The following is a 22,837-nucleotide window of genomic DNA, read 5'->3' as shown; positions in this document are numbered from 1 at the left end:
TGGGGTATCATGAAAACTAGAAAAGACGCTGACTGGATGATTAAACTAAGAATCTTTTTTTTTTTTTTTAAACTTTTTAAAATGTTTTATTTTTGAGAGAGAGAGAGAGTGAGTAGGAGTGGGGGAGGGACAGAGAGAGACAGGGACAGAAGATCCAAAGGAGACTCCATGCTGACAGCAGCAAGCCCATGCAGGGCTTGAGCTCACGAACTGAGGGATCATGACCTGAGCTGAAGTTGGACACTCAACTAAGCCAGCCAGCCACCCCCAAAAAAGTAAATTTTAAATAGGAAACATTTCTAGGAAAACTCTGTGCCCAGATGATTTCACTGGTGAATTCTACCAAACATTTAAGTAAGAAATTGTATCAACCATATGTCATATATTTCAGAAAACAGAAGAGGAATATTTTCCAGCTCATTTCCTGAAGGCAGCATAACTCTAATATCAAAACCTGAGGAAGACATTACAAGAAAAGGGAATTGTAGACCAATATCCCTCATGATCATAGGAACAAATATCATTGACAAGATATGAACAAAACAAAGACAGCAACATATGAAAATAATAATATGCCATGACCAAATGTAAGTCATCTTAGGAATGCAAAATGGTGTAATTTTAAAAAGTCATTCAACATAAATTGCCACCTTCACAGATTAAAATAAAAAAATGACATGATAATCTTCATAGATGGACAAAAATTATTTGACAAAATTCAATACCCATTCATGGTAAAACATCTCAGCAAACTAGGACTAGAAAGGACCTTCCTCAAACTGATAGAAATAACTATGAAATATCTCCAGGTAATCATCATATTTAATGATGAGATATTGAACATTTCCTGTAGAGTTGGGAACAAGGCAGTGTGAGATGTGGCCTTTAGAATGTTTTCCCACATTTTACTGGATGTTTTAAGCAGTAAGCCAAGTAAGAGATAAAGATTCTATTGGAAGAAATAAAATGGCCTTTCTGTGACCTTTACATAATTGCACAGATAAAAACTACTACAGAAACTACAAAGATCCACACAAACTAATAAATGAACCTAACGAGGTTACACATATAAGGTAGGTATACCAAAATCTATTGTATTTTTATGTAGTAGTAAAACCAAAATGGAAAAGGAATTTAAATTTATTTATAATGCCATAAAGATAAAAATATTTGGAAGTAAATCTACCTAAATCTAAGATATTCCTGAGAGAAATTAAAGAAGACATAAATAAATGGAGAGATAAACCATGTTCACAGATTAGAATATCCCAAATGGCTAAGATACCTATTTTCCCCAAATTGATCTGTAGATTCACCATAACCCAATCATGAACCCAGAAGGCTTTCTGGTAAATTGACAAGTGATTCTAAAATGAGTATCTAAATGGGAAGAACCTAGAATAGCCAAAGCAATTTGGAAAAGAAGAAAAATGCTGGATAAATTATACAACCTGACTTCAAGAGTTAATATACAGCTTCAGTAATCAAGGCACTGTGGCACTGGCTTTAGAACAGACAAACAGATCAATGCACAGAAACAGAGCCACACACAAATTGTCAATTGATTCTTTGACAGAGGTCCCAAATTAATCCTATGCTGAAAATGTAGTCTTTTTACTAATGATGCTGGGACAACTGGATGGATAATTATTATGGGAACATAATGAACTTTTATCCACTTCTCAACAAATATAGATCTATGGATCATAGACCCAAATGTAAAATTAAACTGTTAGCCTTGAGAAGAAAACATGGACGGATTTTTTTTTGTGATCTTAAAATAGGCAAAGACTTCTCAGGGAGGACACAGAAAACACTAGCCAAAAAAAAAGATAAATTTGATTTCAAAACTTCAAAAACTTCAGTTTGTCAAAATACACCATTAAGAAAAGGCATACAAAGCCCCAGACTGGGAGGATTAATAATAAGTTGTACTTTTACATAATAATGATATAGGAAGTATAATGAAATTAATATTCCATTTATATTATAGTATATAAAATACTTGAATTTCAGGCATAAGCTTCTAACAATGAAACAAAAGCTGTCAGTACAGAGCCTGACACGGGGCTCAAACTCATGGACCGCGAAATCATGACCTGAGCCGAAGTCGGGTGCTTAGCCGAAGTCGGATGCTTAACCGACTGAGCCACCCAGGCGCCCCTAGTAAAGATATTTTAATGTAAGACTAATTTTTCTTAGGATATTTTAAATAACATTTTTAAATGGGATTTCCAAGCCAAGGAAACATACCTTTGTTTTTAGTTTATTGACTATTTCAAATAGTGTGTTTTTACCAGATTGGATTGTGGCAAGCAGGAATTCTGTAATTGGTCTTTGATTTGTTAGTGGATATTCAAACAAACCTTCAAAAAAAGGTTAAGAATACTGGAATAAAAATTAGGCCATGGGCAGCCCCAAATACCATAACAAGAAACATAATCTTAAAAAATGTCCTGAAGATGTATGCTTTAGCTGCAGATAAAACACACACCCCTATTACTGTTGAAACTGCACTTTGTAACACTGGGTAGCCTAGCAGATACAATGCCTCAATTATTTTTTGGTTTACTGAGGGCTTAGAACTGGAAACAAATGCGTAAGAAATGTGTGCAGAAAAATCGAAAGAAACCCCTATACAAATGACAAGATTAATCATGGATACGGAATCAAGATTGACATTCCAGAATGCCAAGAACCCTGTTACTCCCACAATCACAGAAGCAATAGCAAAAGTTACCCACAAGGAACACAGTGGATGAGGAATTAACAATAAGGAAACAATGAACCTATGTTCATGTTGAGGCTGCAACAATGACATTTCGAACAGTGTTTTCTAATATTGCAGTGTACTGATCAAAATATATGAATGCCGGGTTGTACACCATTAGGGGAATTTCACACTTTTCGGCTATGCTTCGTAACTGGAATAACATTATCTTATTGGTTGAAGAAGAAACGCCGATGGTCTGAATGAAGCCCTGGGAAGCAATGATTTCGTGTGAAGATGAAATATTAATATCATACATAAAAAGTGGAAAATTTGTTAAAAAACTGGGCAAACTGTTTATAAAAGTATTCTTATCATTTACATCTTGCCCGCTATTTTCCATATATTGCACATACTCTTGTAACCAAAACTCTAACATTTTTATCTAGTCACTGTTTTCCAAATCTACCAGACATTTTTCCAGTTTTTGCCTAGCATCTTTATCCCAGTAGTCAAGAGTTTCAGTAACAATAACCATAACCCTGGGGCCATAATCTGAAAAATGTTCTTCTACATTAAAAAATGGTGTGATGGGGGCGCCTGAGTGGCTCAGTTGGTTAAGAGTCCGACTTCGGCTCAGGTCACTATCTCGTGGTACGCGAGTTCGAGCCCCGCGTCGGGCTCTGTGCTGACTGCTCAGAGCCTGGACCCTGTTTCAGATTCTGTGTCTCCCTCTCTCTCTGCCCCTCCCCCGTTCATGCTCTGTCTCTCTCTCTCTCTCTCAAAAATAAATAAATGTTAAAAAAAAATTAAAAAAAAAAATGGTGTGATGTAGGAATCGTCACTTGTCAAATTTCGAAGGTCTAACCCTTCCTGCACTTGGAAACACCCATATATACTACTAATGATGTACAAAATGTATAGAAGCACTACAAAAAACTTGGACTCAGTGCTTGTGAGAAAAGGGCCAAAATAGTCTCTGAAGAACAAATTCATTGGATGGACATCAGTTTCTTGTTTATCTGGGAGAGAATCACATGGGACACAGCAGGACTTTTTAAATGAGGAACACTTTTGGTCAGGAGTTTCTGGCTTTTTCAACCAGCGTAGACAGACTATTTCTCTTTTACCATCCAGGGCCATAAATGCTCCAAAACAGGTGATGTTATAAAAATAACAAAAGAACAGGGTTGTTCCGGTATAAATGCAAAAGTATTGTACGGACCTGAAAGAGGTCATCATCCCTGTATAGAAGGCCAGGACGTTGGTGATAATGGTGATTGTAATGGACACTGCCACTTTGGAATAGACACTGGACAGCCGCTGTTTGATGTTATCCATGAGGCTGGTCTTCTGCCAGGCAGAAATCATTATAAACATATCATCAACCCCAACACCCGTTAAAAAAACAAAGAATATCAAATATTAACTTTACTATTTAATATTAATATTAAAATATTAATATCTATGAAAAATTAAACACATAAACTCGAAGCATCTTCTTTTTCCATCTCTTACGTCTTATTTATCTTGCCTGATCTGTGCTTTGATACAATTACTTTCTCTGTCACTTTCTCTGGTTGCTTCTGAATCCACAACAGAATTCATCCCTTCCTCTGTAATAACTCTGTGCTTTATTCATACTCTTATTATTTGTACGTAGCACAGGATACTCTACTCCTACTCTTCATTTACGGTGTTGTAATGATGAGTCAGGAAACCTATTGTAGGTGTTAGTCGAAGCAGGATTAGCATTGTATCTTTGATTCTACTGGATGACTTGAAAGACCATTTTTTCTCATAAACCATCTTAATGAATGCACAAACACACGAAGCCAACATTCTGTTGCTTAAAATATAAACTGGACTTATCTATTGTACAGTTAGCATCTAACCAGCAATGTTTTCACCTCTCTCAAGATTTCTACTAGAGTTGACACTACTTTCACTCATGTATACCTTTGTTTCCATGTATATTGATGCAAACTCAATAAAATAAATAAGGAAATTAACTGCAATAAAATGCTGATCTAATTTCAATTTGAGGGGGATCTTGTGCATGGATTACATGGGAGGGTACTGGGAATTGCAACTTTGCCTCTGATGTTTTACGGGTATAATCAAGAAGACAGAGGAATCTGTATTGACACAAGTCTAAACATTGTCATAAACTGCATCCTGACATCCTATGGCTTACCAGCTTTGAGGATTTCACTTGGGCTCAGCAGCACAAAAGGGAAGAATCAGAAGTACTAGGGACCAAGAATGAACTCTTGATATGTATTAGGTATTGAAAAACTAGTTTTATGATTTATAGAAACTTACTCAGAAATTGTCCTTGAACACTGCTTGAGTTGCTTAAATCACACACACACACACACACACACACACACACACACACACACACTCTCCTATGTATACACGGACTATTCAGTGCTGGTTTATATTAAATCAATTATATACACTTTAACTATAGTTATTTATGGCTGTGCGGAATACTGAGTTAAGCGTGGGTGTGTACTAGGTAGGTGGGTCCTGTAGAGTTAGAGTAAATAAGTTGACATCCAGCAAACAGCTTTTCCACTGTGTCCCCATGGAAACCAAATACTATTCCTTCCAAGTTCCTTACTTTCTAAAATATAGAATGGATAAAGAAGATGTGGTTTATATATACAGTGGAATACTACTTGGCAATGAGAACGAATGAAATCTGGCCGTTTGCAGCAGCGTGGATGGAACTGGAGGGTATTATGCTAAGTGAAGTAAGTCAGGCAGAGAAGGACAGATACCATATGTTTTCACTCCTATGTGGATCCTGAGTAATTTCAGAGAAGACCACGGGGGAGGGGGGAGGGGAAAAAAGTTACAGAGAGGGAGGGAGGCAAACCATAAGAGACTCTTAAATACTGAGAACAAACTGAAGGTTGATGGGGGGTGGGGAGAGGGGAAAGCGGGTGATGGGCATTGAGGAGAGCACCTGTTGGAATGAGCACGGGGTGTTGTATGGAAACCAATTTGACAATAAATTATATTTAACAAAAAATAAATAATTGGTATCGCTTTAAATTAAAAAAATAAAATATAATATAAACACCTTTGTTTTTCATGCTTATTGTAAAATAAATTCTGGAAGTACAGGAAAATGCAGAGAAAAAGTATAAACAATAGTTATTCCACCCTGCATTTTTATGTATATCCATCCAGAATTTGCTCTATACAAATATGCACATGTAACTGTATCTCTCTATTTCAAACACCGGTTTCATAGCCAGCATTTTTCATTTAACATTATATATCTACCTCCTTTTGAAGACTGAATATGATTCAAAAGTATTAATATGCTGTGTTTGAGTTGACCAATCCCATGTTGATATTGAATTAGGTTTTCAAAACTTTTCTGTTCTAAATAATGCTGAAATGAACATACTCGTTCTGCTCTTTGAGCACTTGTCTAATTGTTAAGACAAATTTCTAAAAATGGAATTGCTAAGCCAAAGATATTTGCTGTTTGATGTTTAAATCTTTTGATTTGCTGCAAAATTGGATTTAAAAAAGTGTGTAACAATTTATAATTTTCTCCCAGCAGAATGAGTGTTCATTTATATACAACCTTCCTCATATCTTCAATCTCGCTAATATTTATTAATTTAATAAGAAGACAAGGTATCTCACTTTTGGTTTAATTTGCATCCATTCATTAATTGAGAAGTCAAATTATTTTTTCCCTCTACTTCCAGTGATTTATAGTTTGGATTTTGGATGTGTGTGTGTGTGTGTGTGTGTGTGTGTGTGTGTGTGTGTGTTTGTGTGTATATGTGAACTGCCTGTTCATGTCTCTTGTCTGTGTTTTTCCATTTGGGGTACTAGATTTTTCTGCCTCTAAACACACACACTTCAAGTTGATTTTCTTCCTCCTGTCACCTCATTTTGGATCTGTGGAGCCACCTGAATATAATTATTTTGCTTAATCTAACATAAATTCCTTCCCTTATCTACCCCATACCCCCACATACACAATGTGTAGCTTCACATTTGGTTTTACTCACCTAGAATAAGAAATGGTGAATTTGCAACTATGATCACCAATGGCACCCCAATGTACAACATCAGGCCAAAGCCGTTCACCACTGCCAAGGCAGCAGAAATCACTCCAAAGGTTGCAGCCCACATTTTGTTTCGTACACAGTCACACCTGTACATTTGGAGGGAGAAATCATGGAATTTGTGGTGGTAGCTTCCACACTGAAATTCCATCAGTTTATAACATTCTCGACTTGGACATCTGTTCAGAAAGCTCTTGGGCAATAATTCCCATACCTGTCTGCTGAAGACCTTTAATTCCCAGACACTGTCCCAGACCAAGTGGGAAAAAGGGCGGAGGGAACAGAAAAGCTGTGAATCAGTACTTTTACCAAACTTCTGAGCAATTCTTCTGCAGCTGGGCAAGCACAAATTCACTCACCACCAGTTCAGAGCCATAAAGATATACCAAATACTTCAGATGGTTAATTACACCCTGATCTTCAAAGGGTATAAATGGAATACAACAGCAAAGGGAGGGCAAGCTCTAGCAGAGAAAGTATCCATATTCAGTGCTCTTTTCACACACCCTTGACTCCAAGTAGCCATAGATGCAATTCTAAACAGCTCTTGAATTTCAAAACCAGTTCAATATGTATTGTGATTAACAAAATGTATGAAAGTCTCCTCCTAAAACGTTTTCAGGATTCTTGTCTACTGGTGAAGCAGGCTCTAGGAAAGTTGCTACTAATTACAAAAGAATTAGAAATGTAGTCCATTTTTGGGGCACCTGGGTGGCTCAGTCGGTTAAGCAGCCGACTTCGGCTCAGGTCATGATCTCGCAGTCCGTGAGTTTGAGCTCCGTGTCGGGCTCTGTGCTGACAGCTCAGAGCCTGGAGCCTGTTTCAGATTCTGTGTCTCCCTCTCTCTCTGACCCTCCCCCATTCATGCTCTGTCTCTCTCTGTCTCAAAAATAAATAAACGTTAAAAAAAAATTAAAAAAAAAAGAAATGTAGTCCATTTTTTTAAAAAAGTTTAGGGGCGCCTGGGTGGCGCAGTCGGTTAAGCGTCCGACTTCAGCCAGGTCACGATCTCGCGGTCTGTGAGTTCGAGCCCCGCGTCAGGCTCTGGGCTGATGGCTCGGAGCCTGGAGCCTGTTTCCGATTCTGTGTCTCCCTCTCTCTCTGCCCTTCCCCCGTTCATGCTCTGTCTCTCTCTGTCCCAAAAATAAAATAAAAAACGTTGAAAAAAAAATTAAAAAAATAAAAATAAAAAAAAAAGTTTATTTATGGGGCGCCTGGGTGGCTCAGTCAAACAACTGACTTTGGCTCAGGTCTCACGGTTTGTGGGTTTGAGCCCCATGTTCAGCTCTGTGCTGATGGTTTGGAGCTGGGAGCTGCTTTGGATTTGTTGTCTCCCCTCTCTCTGCCCCTCCCCTGTTCACTCTCTCACTCACTCTCTCTCTCTCTCAAAAATAAATACATGTTTAAAAAATGTTAAGTTTACTTATTTATTTTTGAGAGAGAGAGAGCACAAGTGGGGGAGAGGCAGAGAGACAGAGAGACTACCAAGCAGGCTCCACACTACCAGTGCAGAGCCTGATGTGGGGCTTGAGCCCACGAACAATGAGATCATGACCTGAGCCAAAGTCAGACACTTAACCAACTGAGCCACCCAGGTGCCCCTCTAGTCCATTTTTAATAACACAGCCTGTGCCTTTTTCTTTGCTGGACCAACAAAAATGGGAATATATAGGCAGCATTTTAAAGTATGGATTCAGCACTTTACCTACCCAATAACCACAATATTACATTTGAAAATATTGACAACCACCTCTGGTTTTATATTTTGCTTTTTTGTTAACTGCTTCAAAACAATGACTTATACTTGTCTCTAGATATTTTTAGGAGGAGAGAGAAACTAAGTTTGGATTGAAGACTAGGAGAGTCAACTATGGAAACAGAAGCACTGATTCTAATACAGCAACATGACCATGACCTTTAGGCAAGACAACAGTAAAATAGCTAAACTTTCTTATTCTGCAAAAAAATTTCTACACCATGGTTTTATTTATTTTTTTTCAACACACCAGTGCTATGAGTTAAACTCAGGGCCCCAAACCAACCACATGTGCAAAATTCCAGAGCAAAAGTAAAATTCCTTGTTAGAATAAAATTTGATTATAATGAGTACTTTCTTAAAACAACAATGTTGGTTTATAGCAGTTTGAAATAAGAAAGTAACAAAGATGGACTTTGAAATCAGAAAGATGAATGAGTTACATATGACATTCCATCTTTCAAGTGTCTGGATTTTTTGTATAAAATTTTCAGATGATGTAAGGGAGGGAGTGAAGTATATTATTGCTTATAGTGACTTTATTTTGACTACGTGCTGAGTTGACTTTGTCTAAATGATCTTTAATGTGCAATAGACAATGGAAGGAAAGATTTGAAGACGGAACACTGTAGGAGTTTAGTGAATACACTTGCAGATATTCCGGTCTCCAAGAAAGATTTTTTTTTTTTAAGTTCATTTCTCTTGAGAGAGAGAGGCTGACAGACAGAGACAGAGAGAGAGAATGGCAAGCAGGCTCCACACTGTCAGCGCAGAATCCGAAGTGGGGCTCAAACCCATGAACCACGAGATCATGACCTGAGCCGAAGCCTAGAGTCAAGACGCTTAGCTGACAGAGCCACCCAGGCACCCCTGAGAAGGATTTTGTTTTAAGCAGTTTATCAGAATGACCTAGGGAAGTCTTAGAACTTTAGATCTCCTGGAACCTGGCTATGCAGATCCTGATTCAGTAGGTTGGTAGGGAAGCTGCAGAATCTTTATGTCTAAAACCCTCCCCATATGACTCCAGTGCAGGCAGCAAGATGGCCAACCTTCTGATTTTTTTATTTACCTGACAGGGAAGGGCTAAATTAGAACTTATTATACTTAGACAACAATCTATGTTTGGTAAGAGATCCACATCTTCCTTCAAAGGTAATGATGTTTCTCATAAGTAAACAACAGTTTACAGTGTATTTGAGAAGGGAAAGATTTTCAAGCTTGTTTCAGAAACGGATCTAATATTTGGTGTAAATGTTGTCATGTCCAAAATGTGAGACAATTTTGAAGGAGACAAGAAGATCAATATACCACTACTTGCTGTAGAATGAGGTTCAAGCTAGAGCATATACTTGAAAAAGTTTGTTCATATGACTTCACAATCAGACAATAAATATGGAACCCTAAAATAGGTGCAAATAAGGGTTCTGTGTGAGGTAAATGCATATGTGCAAGGATAACCTTCATATGCAAGTGTAAATGAGTCAGGCAGCATGGGCAATGTCTTAGGGACTGTCTAGGAGGCTGTTGCCCAGAGCAGAGATAAGAGATTCTCAGTGCTAACAGAGAGGTAGGAGTGGGAGATGTCCTAGGAATTTACAAATGCACTCAAAGGAGAATTGGTTTTATTTTAAAGCCTAGAGAAGGCATGTATTGAAGCATCGTGGCAGCAGCTGTGCCTTAAGGATTTCCCTCTTCCTTTTCTTTTTCTCCTTGGACATGCTCCAACTAACTTAGCAAGATGGGAAGCAGGAAGAGAAGGGATAGAAGAGGGCTGGCGAACCAACAGAATGGGGGAAGATATCTGCAAATGACATATAACATAAAGGCTTATTATCCAAAATCTATAAAGAACTTACCAAACTCAACACCTGAAATAATCCAGTGAAGAAATAGCCAGAAGACATGATTAGACCAAAGAAGGCATCCAGATGGCCAACAGACACATGAAAAGATACACAATGTCACTCATCATCAGGGAAATACAAGTCAAAACCACAGTGAGATACCACCTCACACCAGAGTGGCTAAAATTAACAACTCAGGAAACAACAGATGTTGGCAAGGATGTGGCGAAATGGGAACCCTCTTGCACTGTGGTGGGAATGCAAACCCTCTTGCACTGTGGGTGGGAATGCACAATTGGTGCAGCTGCTCTGGAAAACAATGTGGAGGTTCCTCAAAAAATTAAAAACAGAATTACCCTATGACCCAGAAGTAGCACTATAGGAATTTATCCAAAGGATACAGGAGTGCTGATTCATAGGGGCACATGAACCCCAATGTTTATAGCAGTGCTATCAATAGCCAAAATACAGAAAGAGCCCAAATGTCCATCAACTGATGAATGGATAAAGAAGATGTGGTTTATATATACAATGGAATACTACTTGGAAATGAGAAAGAATGAAATATTGCCATTTGCAACTACGTGGATGGAACTAGAGGGTATTATGCTAAGCAAAATTAGTCAGAGAAAGACAAATATCATGTGACTTCACTCATATGAGGACTTTAAGATACAAAACAGATGAACATAAGGGAAGGGAAGCAAAAATAATACAGAAACAGGGAGAGGGACAAAACATAAGAGACTCTTAAATATGGAGAACAGAGGGTTACTGTTGTAGGAGGAGTTGCGGGAGGGGGGATGGGCTAAATGGGTAAGGGCATTAGAGAATCTGCTTCTGAAATCATTGTTGCACTATATGCTAACTTGGATGTAAATTTTAAAAAGTAAATTTAAAACATTTAAAAAAGAAGATGTGGTTTATATATACAATGGAATACTACTTGGCAATGAGAAAGAATGAAATCTTGCCATTTGCAACAACGTGGATAGAACTGGAGGGTATTATGCGAAGAGAAATAAGTCAGTCAGAGAAAGATATATGTTTTCACTCATATGTGGAATCTGAGAAACTTAACAGAAGTCCATGAGGGAAGGGAAGGGTAAAAAATCATTTCAAACAGAGAGGGAGGCAAACCATAAGAGACTCTTAAATACAGAGAACTGAGTTGATTCCTCTGGGGGGGTGAAGTGAGGGGGGGTGAGGTGAGGGGAAAATGGGTAATGGGCATTGAGGAGGGTACTTGTTGGGATGAGCACTGGGTGTTACATGTAAGCGAAGAATCATGGGAATCTACCCTGAAACCAAGAGCACACTGTGTCCACTGTATGTTAGCTAACTTGACAATAAATTATATTCAGAAAAAAAAAAAAGGAGAGAACTGGTAAGCTCCTTTCTCCCCATTAAGGGATATCCCATGCAGCATGCTCTAGCAAAAGGGTGCTGGAGGGCACCTTAACTTTAAAGCAAGTTACCAATTTTGTTTATTACATGGACGTGGACATGGACATTTGAACTCTGACTGGAGGATTTTGTCCTACCTACTAATGACCACAAAAGTCACATGGCCTGTCTGAGTTTTCATGGGGCAGAGGAAGAACTTGCTCTTAACTACAAAACTTAAAGGGAACAAAGGGAGACAAAAATAAAGTTGCATTATGTTTATACCTCATGAGTCCTATGTGTTTCATATTCTGGTTACATAAACATAAAGTCTTCAAAGACAAGTAAATATAAATCATTTTCTAAGGGTGTCTGGCTGGCTCAGTCGGTTAAGCATCCGACTCTTGGTTTCGGCTCAGGTCATGATCTCCTGGTTTGTGAGTTCAAGCCCTGTGTCGGGCTCTGCTCTGACAGCATAGAGCCTGCTTGGGATTCCTTCTCTCCCTCTCTCTGCCTCTCCTCTGCTCACTCAACCATGCTCTCTCTTTCAAATTAAATAAAGACCAAAAAAATCATTTTCTAATTGCCTTCAGTATAAGATTTTCTGTACTACTGTCCATAATTATTAGTAAAGATAAGCAAGAATTGATATAAATTTGTATCTTCAGAACCAACTACCTAGTAGGAAAGTTTTGTCAAGCCAATTGTTGGTACCTTGGAGATTCCACACTAGGTTAACATTATTTTTATACTCTAATGACTTTAACAAGCCTGAATTTGGTCTTTTTTCCTTCCCATCCTTCCTCCCCTATTTTCTCCCTCCCTCCCTCCCTCTCACCCTTCCTTCTTAGTTTTTTGTTTTGTTTGTTTTCTAGGGAATGTGGTCTTTCTTTCCAAAATAACAAAGTTGCGAGGTAGTTTATTAACTCTAACGAGATACCCATCATGGTTAACTCCCTCTACCTATTGGGGCCTTATTTTTCTCTACCTTAAAATCTAGAGAGTTGAGTTATATCATTTGTTCCCAAACCCACCTATACAGGAGAATCAATTAAAGACATTTTTGAAATATAGATTTTCAGACTGAAACCCCAGAGACTTGATTCAATAGGTGGCTTCAGAATATGTAGGTTTAGAGTCCTCTCTGGAACTCTGCTGTGAGAATCACTAAATTAATATATTCTATGGGGTTACTTCTACAACTAAATACTGGTGTTTGCTGCTGATATTTTCAATATTTTAGCTTTCTGATTACAAGAGCCCAAACTAACCCTAATGCCTAGATAACAATTTTTAAGTGCTTAACAAGGTAAACCTCACATCCGAACAATGGGGACACCCAAGTCAATTAAATTAGAGATTAATTTTTTATATAGTTAAAAGTACTAGTTCAAATTTATACAGAAATAAGGACTTGTTTAATTCTATCAGCATATCTGCTTCCAAATGGAACAATTAATCACAATTGGCACAATATGTAAAGTAAAAAACATATGCGAAATCAAACAAAACTGGCCATAATTTATTTATTTGTTTTTACTATTCCATCTGATTGCACACTATTGCTAATGGGGGGTGGGTAGAAAAGAAAGTTTAAAAAATAAGAGTTTAGTGCTGGATATCAGCAAAACACGGAATAGGAATTTCCCAAGTCTCATCCCGACAAAGAAATATAGAAAAACGGGCATATATTTTCAGAATTCTGTGAACTCTGGAAAGCAGTCAAAAGCTTACAGCAACTAAGCAAGTGCTAAATGAAAGAAAATCAGGGGAGTACTTCAAAATAGTAGGAATGTTTTATAGTGATTTTACATGCCCTGTCTCCCTCTCCAGTGTGGTAGTAGTCTTAAAGTGGCAGTGATCATAATGTGGCAGATGTGTTAAAGTGGCCCCAGTCCCAAACTGTCCCTAAGACAGCAGGGATCTTAAAGTGGTAACAGCTCATGTTACCATGATGGAGCCATTTCCCTGTTTTTGGAGGAAGCAGACCAGAGATTATTCCTAAAATATTTTATATGTCTGTTCTAACCTATTTGGGGGCTACCTGAAGGACTGATGCAAGGCACTCCTCTGTTTTGTCTAACTCAAAACTCAGGTTGAGAAAGCTGGAAACACCACAAGTTGAATTAACAAACCTCATGTGCATAGAGCAAAAGATTATAGCTCAAAAATACAAAAGACTGCCTATGGAAAAAGATGAGGAGCATTTCTCTGGGAATTTAGGATATTAAAAAGCACTCAGTTATACTGGGGAATTTAGAAAATTACCCAGGGCAAGATGTATGCTCAGAAAAGACCAAAGAAGACCCTAAGCTTTCACCTAGGGCTAGTGTAAGCCTTGGTAAGTGTTGGAGGTTCTAGGCACAGAACCATTTTGCAAACACTGGGAGAGCACCTGGCATCCAAGGAAATCTATGTCAAAACACTAGCTAAGGTACAGAAACTTCAGTGACCACAAAAAACAAAAATTACAGTCTTTCAATAATAGTTTCGGAAAATCACAAAGAAAATGGACCACTAATCTTAAATAAACACATAGGAAAACAACAGAAAACCCTGGGGAAGGTGGAATCTGATTTCCAGTTAGCCAAATGTCCAGTTTTCTACACAACCACCACCACCACCAACAACAAATCACAAGGTATATAAAGATAGAGGAGAGTGTGGTTCAAAATATGTGTGAAACAAAATAAATAGACAGAAATCATCCTTGAGGAAAGACAGAGCTAGGACTTACTAGACAAAGACTATAAACACTTTTCTAAATATGCTTACAGAGCTAAAGAAGAGCTCTGACAAGGAAATAAGAAAAACAATGTATGAGCAAAATAATAATATAAAGAAGTAGAAATTTTTTAAAGGAACCAAACAGAAATTCTGGAACTGAAAACTACAGTAACTGAAATGACAGAAAACAAACCCAAAAACACTAGAGGCATTCAACAGTAGGTCTACTAGGCAGAAGAATCAGTGAACTGAAAATAGGACAATTGAAATGTATGGAGTCTAAGAGACAGAAAGAAAAAAGGATGAAGAAAAGTGAGAAGAACCTCAGAGATCTGTGGGTCTACCAGCCAGTAGATCAACATACACGTTATGGGAGTTCCAGGAGAGAGAGAAAAGGAGGCAGGGGGCGCCTGGGTGGCTCAGTCGGTTGAGCGGCCGACTTCGGCTCAGGTCATGATCTCGCGGTCCGTGAGTTCGAGCCCCGCGTCAGGCTCTGTGCTGACAGCTCAGAGCCTGGAGCCTGTTTCGGATTCTGTGTCTCCCTCTCTCTGACCCTCCCCCGTTCATGTTCTGTCTCTCCCTGTCTCAAAAATAAATAAACGTTAAAAAAAATAAAAAAAAAAAAAAAGGAGGCAGGAAGAATATTTAAAGAAATAATGGCTGAAAACTTCCCAAATTTGGTAGAAGATATGACGCTACAAATCCAAGAACCTTAATGGAGTTCAAATAGGATGATCTCAAAAAGACCCAGAACGAGAACATTATAATCAAATCATTGAAAGCCAAAGGCAAAGAGAGTCTTGGAAGCACTGAGAGAGGAGCAACTCACCAAATATAAGGGACCCTTAATAAGTATAAAAGCTGATTGTTTATTAGAAACCATGGAGGCAAGGAGACAGTGGGATATTTATAGTGCTTAAAGAAAAAAAAAACATCAACTGAAAATTCTGTATTCATCAAAACTGTCCTTCAAAAATGAAGGAGAAATTAAGACATTCCAGATAAACAAGAGCTAAGCAGGCTTGTTAATTAGACCTGCCCTATATGAAATGGTAAAAGGAATCCTTTGGGCTGAATAGAAAGAACAATAAAAAGTAATGCTAAGTCATATGAGGAAACATAGGTCTTGGTCAAATATATAACAGCAAGTATTATTATATTTTTGGTTTATAATCCTACATTTTATTACCTACAGAATTTAGAACATAAAAATAATTATAAATCTGTTATCAGGCATAGAGTGTATAAAAATATAATTTGTGACAACAACAACATAAAGAGTGGGGGACAGAGGTGTACAGAAGCAGCATATTTGTGTGTTTTTGAAGTTAAGTTGGTATCAGTTTAATGTAGATTGTTTTAAACTTAGAATTATATGAATCTCCATGGTAACCATAAAGAAAATCTCACAAAATCATTACAAAAGGAAATGAGAAGAGAATCAAACAACTCATTAGAAAAATAGAAACTAAACATAGAAGAAGGCATAATGGATGAAGTGAGGGACAAAAAAACTGTATGATACACAGAATACAAATAGCAAAATAGCAGAAGTCCTTCCTTATCAGCAGTTATTTTAAATGTAAATGGATTAAACTCTTGAATAAAAGGGTAGAAATTGACAGAATGGATAAAATAACATGATTCAACTAGATGCTGTCTACAAGAGACTCATTATAGACCCAAAGACATAAATAGATTGAAAGCTAAAGGATGGAGAAAGATATTCCATATAAATATAACCAAAGGAGGGCAGGATTGAATATACTTCTATAAGATGAAATAGATTTTATTTTAAAAATTGTTAAAAGAGACAAAGAAGGGCATTTTAAATTGATAAAAAGAACAATTCATCAAGAAGATTCATCTACAAACATACGTTCACTGCCAATAGAGACCCAAAAATGAAACAAATATTAACACTTGTAGACAGAAATAGATGGAGAATTCAATATGCCACTTTTAATAATGTATAAAACATCTAGGCCAATAATCTATAAGGAAACAGAAGAAATGGACAACACTAAATAAATTAGATCTTACAGAGATATATACAACACTCAACCCAATGACAGAAGAATATACATTATTCTCAAGTGAACATGAAACATTCTCCGGAATAGATCATATGTTAGGTCACAAAACAAGTCTGAAAATGTAAAAATATTGAAATTACCCAATGTATCTTTTCAACGAACAATGGAATGAAGCTACAAATCAATAAGAGAGGGAAAACTGGATAATTCAAAATGTATGTAAATTAAGCAACTCACTATCAAATAACCAATGGGTCAAAGAATAAATCACAAGGGAAATTAGAAAATACTCAGCAACAAATGAAAATAAACACATAGCAAAACATAACTTACAGGATGTAACAACACCAGTGCTCATAGGTAAATTTATACTACATTAAAAAAGAAAAAAAAAAGTCTTCAATCACCTTATGGTACTAGACATCTCGCAGAAATAGAAACAAAATAAAACAAAACAAAACCAAAGCTAACAAGGAAGGAAATGAAAAGATTAGAATAGAGATATATGCAATTGAGACTAGAAAAACAATGGAGGGAACAAACAAGGCCAAAAATTGGTTATTTAAAAAGATCAACAACTTGATAAACTTTTATCTAGAGTGACAAAGAAAAAAGAAGATAGAAATAACTAAATCAGATATGAAATTGAAGACATTACTACTAACCTTAGAGAAATAGAAAGGATTATAAAAGAACACTATAGGGTTGTCTGGGTGGCTCAGTTGGTTGAGCTCCGACTTCGTCTCAGGTCATGATCTCACGGTTGATGGTTTTGAGCCCTGCATGGGGCTCACTGTTGTCAGTGCAGAGCCCACTTTGGATCCTCTGCCCCACCCCCCCGCCACCTCTCTCCCTCTCGTGCACTCTCTCTCAAAAATAAATAAACATTAAAAAATAAAGAATACTATAAACAACTTATGCCAACAAACTGTATGAAATGCACAAATTTCTACAAACACATAAATGACCTAAACTGACTCAAGATGAAATAGAAAATCTCAACAGACATTGAATAAGTAAAAAGACTGAATCAGTAATCAAAAACCACCCAAAAAGAAAAGCCCAAGACCAGATGGCTTCACTGGCAAATTTTACTAAACATGTAAAGAAGAAGTAACACCAATCCTTCTCAAGTCCTTCCAAAAAGTTGAAAAGGAAGAAACACTCCCTAACTCATTCTATGAGACCAACATACACTGATACCAATCCCAGACAAAGATTACAAGAAGAAAACCATAGATCAATATCTTACGAATGTAGATTCAAATGCCCTTAATAAAATTCTGCAAACTCAATTCAATAGCACATTAAAAAGATTATACATCATTACCAACTAGGATTTATCCCAGGAATGCAAGAGTGGTTCAACATGGGAAAAATCATCAAGTAACATATCACACTAATAGAACAAAGGATAAAATCTACATGATCATCTCAATAGATGCAAAAAAGGCATTTGACAAAATCCAACACCCAATTATGATTAAAAAAAAAACCTCAAAAACAAGGAATAGAAAGGAACGGCCTCAAAATGACAGGGACCATTATAAGAACTGAATATCTAACAATATAATCAAAAGTGAAAGACTGAAAGATTTCCCTTCAAAATCAGGAACAAGATAAAGATGCCCACTTTCACCAATGACACTTGACATTGAAGTGGAAGTGCTATCCAGAGGAATTAAATAAGAAATGGAAATAAAAGGAATTCAAGTTGGAAATGAAGAAGTATAACTATCCCTTTTCACAGATTACATGATTCTATATATGAAAATTCCAAAGAAACCACAATAAAATTAATAGAGTTAATAAACAAATTGAGCAAAGGTGCAGGATACAAGATCAACACACAAATACCAGTTGTGTTTCTATATACGTGCAATGAACGATCCAAAAATGAAATGAAAAAAGCAATTCCATTTAGTGTCTAAAAGAATAAAATATTTAGAAATAAATTTAACCAAGGAGGTGAAAGGCAGAAAGTTACAAAAATTTAGTGAAAGAAACTAAAGAAGACCTAAATTAATGGAAATACAACCTTAGTTCACAGGGAGGAAGACAGTATTGTTAAAATGTTAATCTCACTTAAAGCCACCTACAGATTCAACACAATCTTTATCAAAATTTCAATGACCTTCCTCTCACCCCAGAAATGGAAAAGTCAACCCTCAAATTCATATGTAATTGCAAGGAGTCCTAGATATCCAAAATAATCATGAGAAGGACGATAAAAATTGGAGGACTGAGATTTCCAGATTTCAAAACTCATAACAAAGCTACAGGAATCAAAACAGTGTGGTACTGGCACATCAACAGACATGTAGGCTCATGGCATATAATTTAGAGTCCAGAAATAAACCCATACATCTACAACCAATTGATTTTTTTACAAGGATGCCAAGTCCAATCAACTGGGAAAGAATAGTCTGTTCATCACATGGGACTTGGAAAACTGGATTTCCAGCAATCAACATGGAAACATGGATTTCCACATGGATTTCCATGCACAAGAATGAAGTTAAACCCCTACTCACACTACATATACAAAAGTGAACTAAAAATTGATCAACAACCTAAATATGAGGGCTAAAACCATAAAACTCTTAGAAGGAAACACAGGGCAAATGTGCATGACATTGAACTTGTCAATGGATTCTTAGATATAAGTATATAGCAAAAGAAAAAATAAGATAAAGTGGATTTCATCAAAATTAAAAACTCTTGTGCATTAAAGACATTATCAAGAAAGTGAAGAGATAATACACTGAGTGGGAGAAAATATTTATAAATCATATATCTGATAAAGGCTTAATATTTAAAACATACAAAATACTGAGGTGTCTGGGTGGTTCAGTCAGTTGAGTATCCGACTTCAGCTCAGGTCATGATCTCATGGTTTGTGGGTTCACGCCCCACATCAGGCTCTGTGCTAGCAGTGTGGAGCCTGATTGGGATTCTCTCTCTCTCCTCTCTTTCTGACCCTCCCCCATTCATATTTCTTCTCTCTCGAAATAAAAAAAAACAAACTTAAAACCAAATATACAAAGTGCTCACCAACAACAGGACTCAAAAACAAAAAGACAACCAAATTAAAAAATGGGCAAAGGACTTGCATAGACATTTCTCCAAAGATGTACATATGGCCAATAAACACATGAAAAGATACTTAAGATCATTAGTAATTAGGGAAATGTAAATCAAACCACACTTTGTCACTATTAAGTTGACTATTGTCAATAAAACAAAAAACAAGTGTTGGTGAGGATGCGGAGAAATTGGAATCTTTATACATTGCTGGTAGGATTTGGCGGTTCTTCAAAGAACTGAACATAGAATTATCACACCACCCACCAATTCAATTCCCAGGTATATACTGAAAATAATAGAAAACAGGAGCTCAAGAAAATATTTGTACATCAATGTTCGTTGCAGCATTATTCACAAAAGCCAAAAAGTGGAAACATTCCAAGCGCCCATCAACAGTTAAGTGTATAAACAGTGCTGTATGTATACGGTGAAATACCAGTCATAAAAATGAAGTTTTGATACGTGCTAGGATATAGAGGAACCTTGAAAACATTATGCCAAGTGAAATAAGCCAGTTACAAAAGTACAAATATTGTGTGATTCCACTTATATGAAATCTCTAGAATAAGCAAATTCATAGAGAAAGAAAGTAGATGAAGGTTAGCCGGGACTGGGGGGAGGCCATGGAGAGTTACTGCCTAAGGGTTATACAGTTTCTGTTTGGGGGATGGAAAGATTTAGAAACAGACAGTTCTGGGGCGCCTGGGTGGCCCATTAAGCGTCCGACTTCGGCTCAGGTCATGATCTCCCAGTGTGTGGGTTCAAGCCCCGCGGCGGGCTCTGTGCTGACAGCTCAGAGCCTGGAGCCTGCTTCCAATTCTGTCTCCTTCTCTCTCTGCCCCTCCCCCACTTGTGCTCTGTCTCTATCAAAAATAAATAAACGTAAAAACATAAAAATGAAAAAAAACAGATAGTTGTGATGGTTGCACAACAGTGTGAATGTAATTAATGCCACTGAAATATACACTTAAAATGATTAGAATGGCATATTTTATATCAATTATATGTATTTTGCCACCCAAAAATATCTATTAAAAAGAGTTAAGAAACAATGAAACCATTTTACCTGTAGCATGATATGATTGCAAATAATATGATTAGAAGGTATGCCAAGTGAAACAAAGGGATCACTGTCATCAAAATTGCTTCAAATTCCAGTTGTCTAGAAATTGATGTAAAGTAGACCACCTGCCACAAAAATTTACTCAAGTAAATAACTTTTCATTCCAATATTTGTGTGAGTCACAAACCCTATTGAAACACTATAGCTTACTGAAACATGTTAAGATTTAGTAAAAGGTCAAAATATGTGAATCGTGATTTTAGAATAAAGATTAACATAAGTGTGCTTCTTCCCACAAATCTGTGGCACGCTTTCTAAAGTTTCTTTCAGAAACCCAAGGTTTAAACCTCCTGAATACACAAAATCTGAGATCTACCTAAGATTGTGAAACCATTCATAATTACAGAAATTGTGGCTTTTTCCAAAATTTTAGTAGGTCATTGTCTTTTACTATTTTAATTTCATTGATATTTCAGAAGGATCTGGTATTTTTCCAATAGTTGTCTCACTTTGACCAGGCTTATTCACAACTATTAGTTACAGAATAGCTAGCATGTGCCTGGCACTAGGCTATATAACTTACTTGGTAAATGGTGAGCTAATTCTCTTTTCAGTAATACCAAGAGTAAGGATTTTAAAGTAATTTGACTGGAAAACCTGATGATCAATGTCTGCACTGAGCAGACCTACCTTAAGGATGTAGGATTTGTGTTTTCCACCAGAATATTATTAAGGATTTATGCTGTGTGGCAGCCTTTGGTGTGTGAGATTAAGGAAGTTGGATTAAGTGCCAAACAGAGTAGAGCACTCCCAGCTGCAAATCAAGGACTCCATCAAATAATCCAGGAGTGCTACTACTTGGAAAACGTGTTCTTACCCCTCCCACTTTCTCCCGGTCTATAAAACTCAGCCTATAAACCCATCCTATAAAACTCAGCCACCAGATACCTGCATCCTCTTCAAGGCCAGATGCTTTTCAATGTTGCTAAATTGGTTCAGGAAATGGATCAACCATTTCTTACTAGCTCGTTGTCCTCTCGATCCTCAGTTTTCAGGTAGTAGAGCAACCTCACGGCTTTGGCTTCCAGGAGTAACTGGTTCATTCCCATCCTCTCGCCTAAGAAAGTTCCTCCAATGGTGCCAGCCAGGTAGATGGGCTGACCGGTGTGGTTGTAGATTGGGAAAGTGACATTTCTCAGGTCGAGGTCCCTGTTCATCTGCCAGGCATACAGGAGTGGGTTGGAAGGCACGCAGAGACCCTGGTGCTTGGCACACACCTGATTGTAGTGGATCTGGGTTCCGTTTTCCCCCATCGCATACAGATCCTGGATCACGTCATCCACTTTACTAACTTCTGATAAGATTGCTGGTTCTAGCAGGGAGGTCGTGTTGGAGACCGCTAGAATACAAGCGAAATTGACCTCGGTGCTCTTCCTGGAGATGGAGAAGCGGTAACAGTCGGTGGTGGTGAAGCGTTCCTGCACAAAGCGCCGCTCGGCCTTGGCCGGGCTCCCTATTGGGGTGTACTGCTCCTCGAGGTTTTCTTCTACATCCTTGGGCAGGTAAATCAAACCGGTGCCCAGAGCGGCCATCAGCACCATGGGCACCAGCAGGAAGATCCAGGGGTGCGCGCCCACTTCGCATCCTAGCCTTCGGAAGAGGCCTCCAGGCAGTCAGTGTGGCAACGGGGTCCCTCGGACATCCGGTTTTCCGACGGATATGCGGGCAGCGAGGAATCCCCCCTCACTGACACCGGATGTGAATGGGGCGCCCCGGCGGGCTCTGGCAACTGCCCCGAAGCCCAGGTCATCTCGGGTTCCTGTCTTCGACCGAACTGCTCTGACTCGTGCTTGGAGGCCGGCAGCGGCTCTGAGCCCGGCCCTGCCTCGGGTTGCCACCTCGCCTCCGACCTGGGCCCGGCTCCTCTGCTGCGCGCTCCCGCTCTGCTGGCGCCAGCGCCGTCGCCTCCGCCTCCGCCTCTGCCTCCGCCTCCCGCCGGGTCTCTGGCGCCACCTCGGAGGGACTAAGGCTCATTTCCGGGAAGGAAAGGCCGGGGTCTCAAACGTGACAGCAGATTAGAAAGCAGCCACTGGACCTAGCGCCCATCTCCACCCCACACGACGGT

The 22,837-nt window shown here is 38.1% G+C and overlaps 1 protein-coding gene across 1 annotated transcript; it reads right to left on the bottom strand.

Annotated features, from left to right (window-relative positions):
- Positions 1–2,356: 2,356 nt before the first annotated feature.
- On the bottom strand, positions 2,357–22,522 carry LOC109276184 (patched domain-containing protein 3). Its single transcript, XM_053895379.1, is given in 8 exon segments — positions 2,357–2,797; positions 2,799–3,303; positions 3,543–4,109; positions 6,759–6,902; positions 20,716–20,837; positions 21,661–21,740; positions 21,743–22,372; positions 22,375–22,522. Coding segments are annotated over 8 exon segments (2,637 nt in total).
- Positions 22,523–22,837: the final 315 nt, after the last annotated feature.

The sequence above is a fragment of the Panthera pardus genome, unplaced genomic scaffold (genome assembly GCF_024362965.1).
Source record: "Panthera pardus isolate Hobbes unplaced genomic scaffold, ASM2436296v1 HiC_scaffold_6, whole genome shotgun sequence".
Lineage (NCBI taxonomy): Eukaryota > Metazoa > Chordata > Mammalia > Carnivora > Felidae > Panthera > Panthera pardus.
This window is presented reverse-complemented; position numbering and strand designations above follow the sequence as displayed.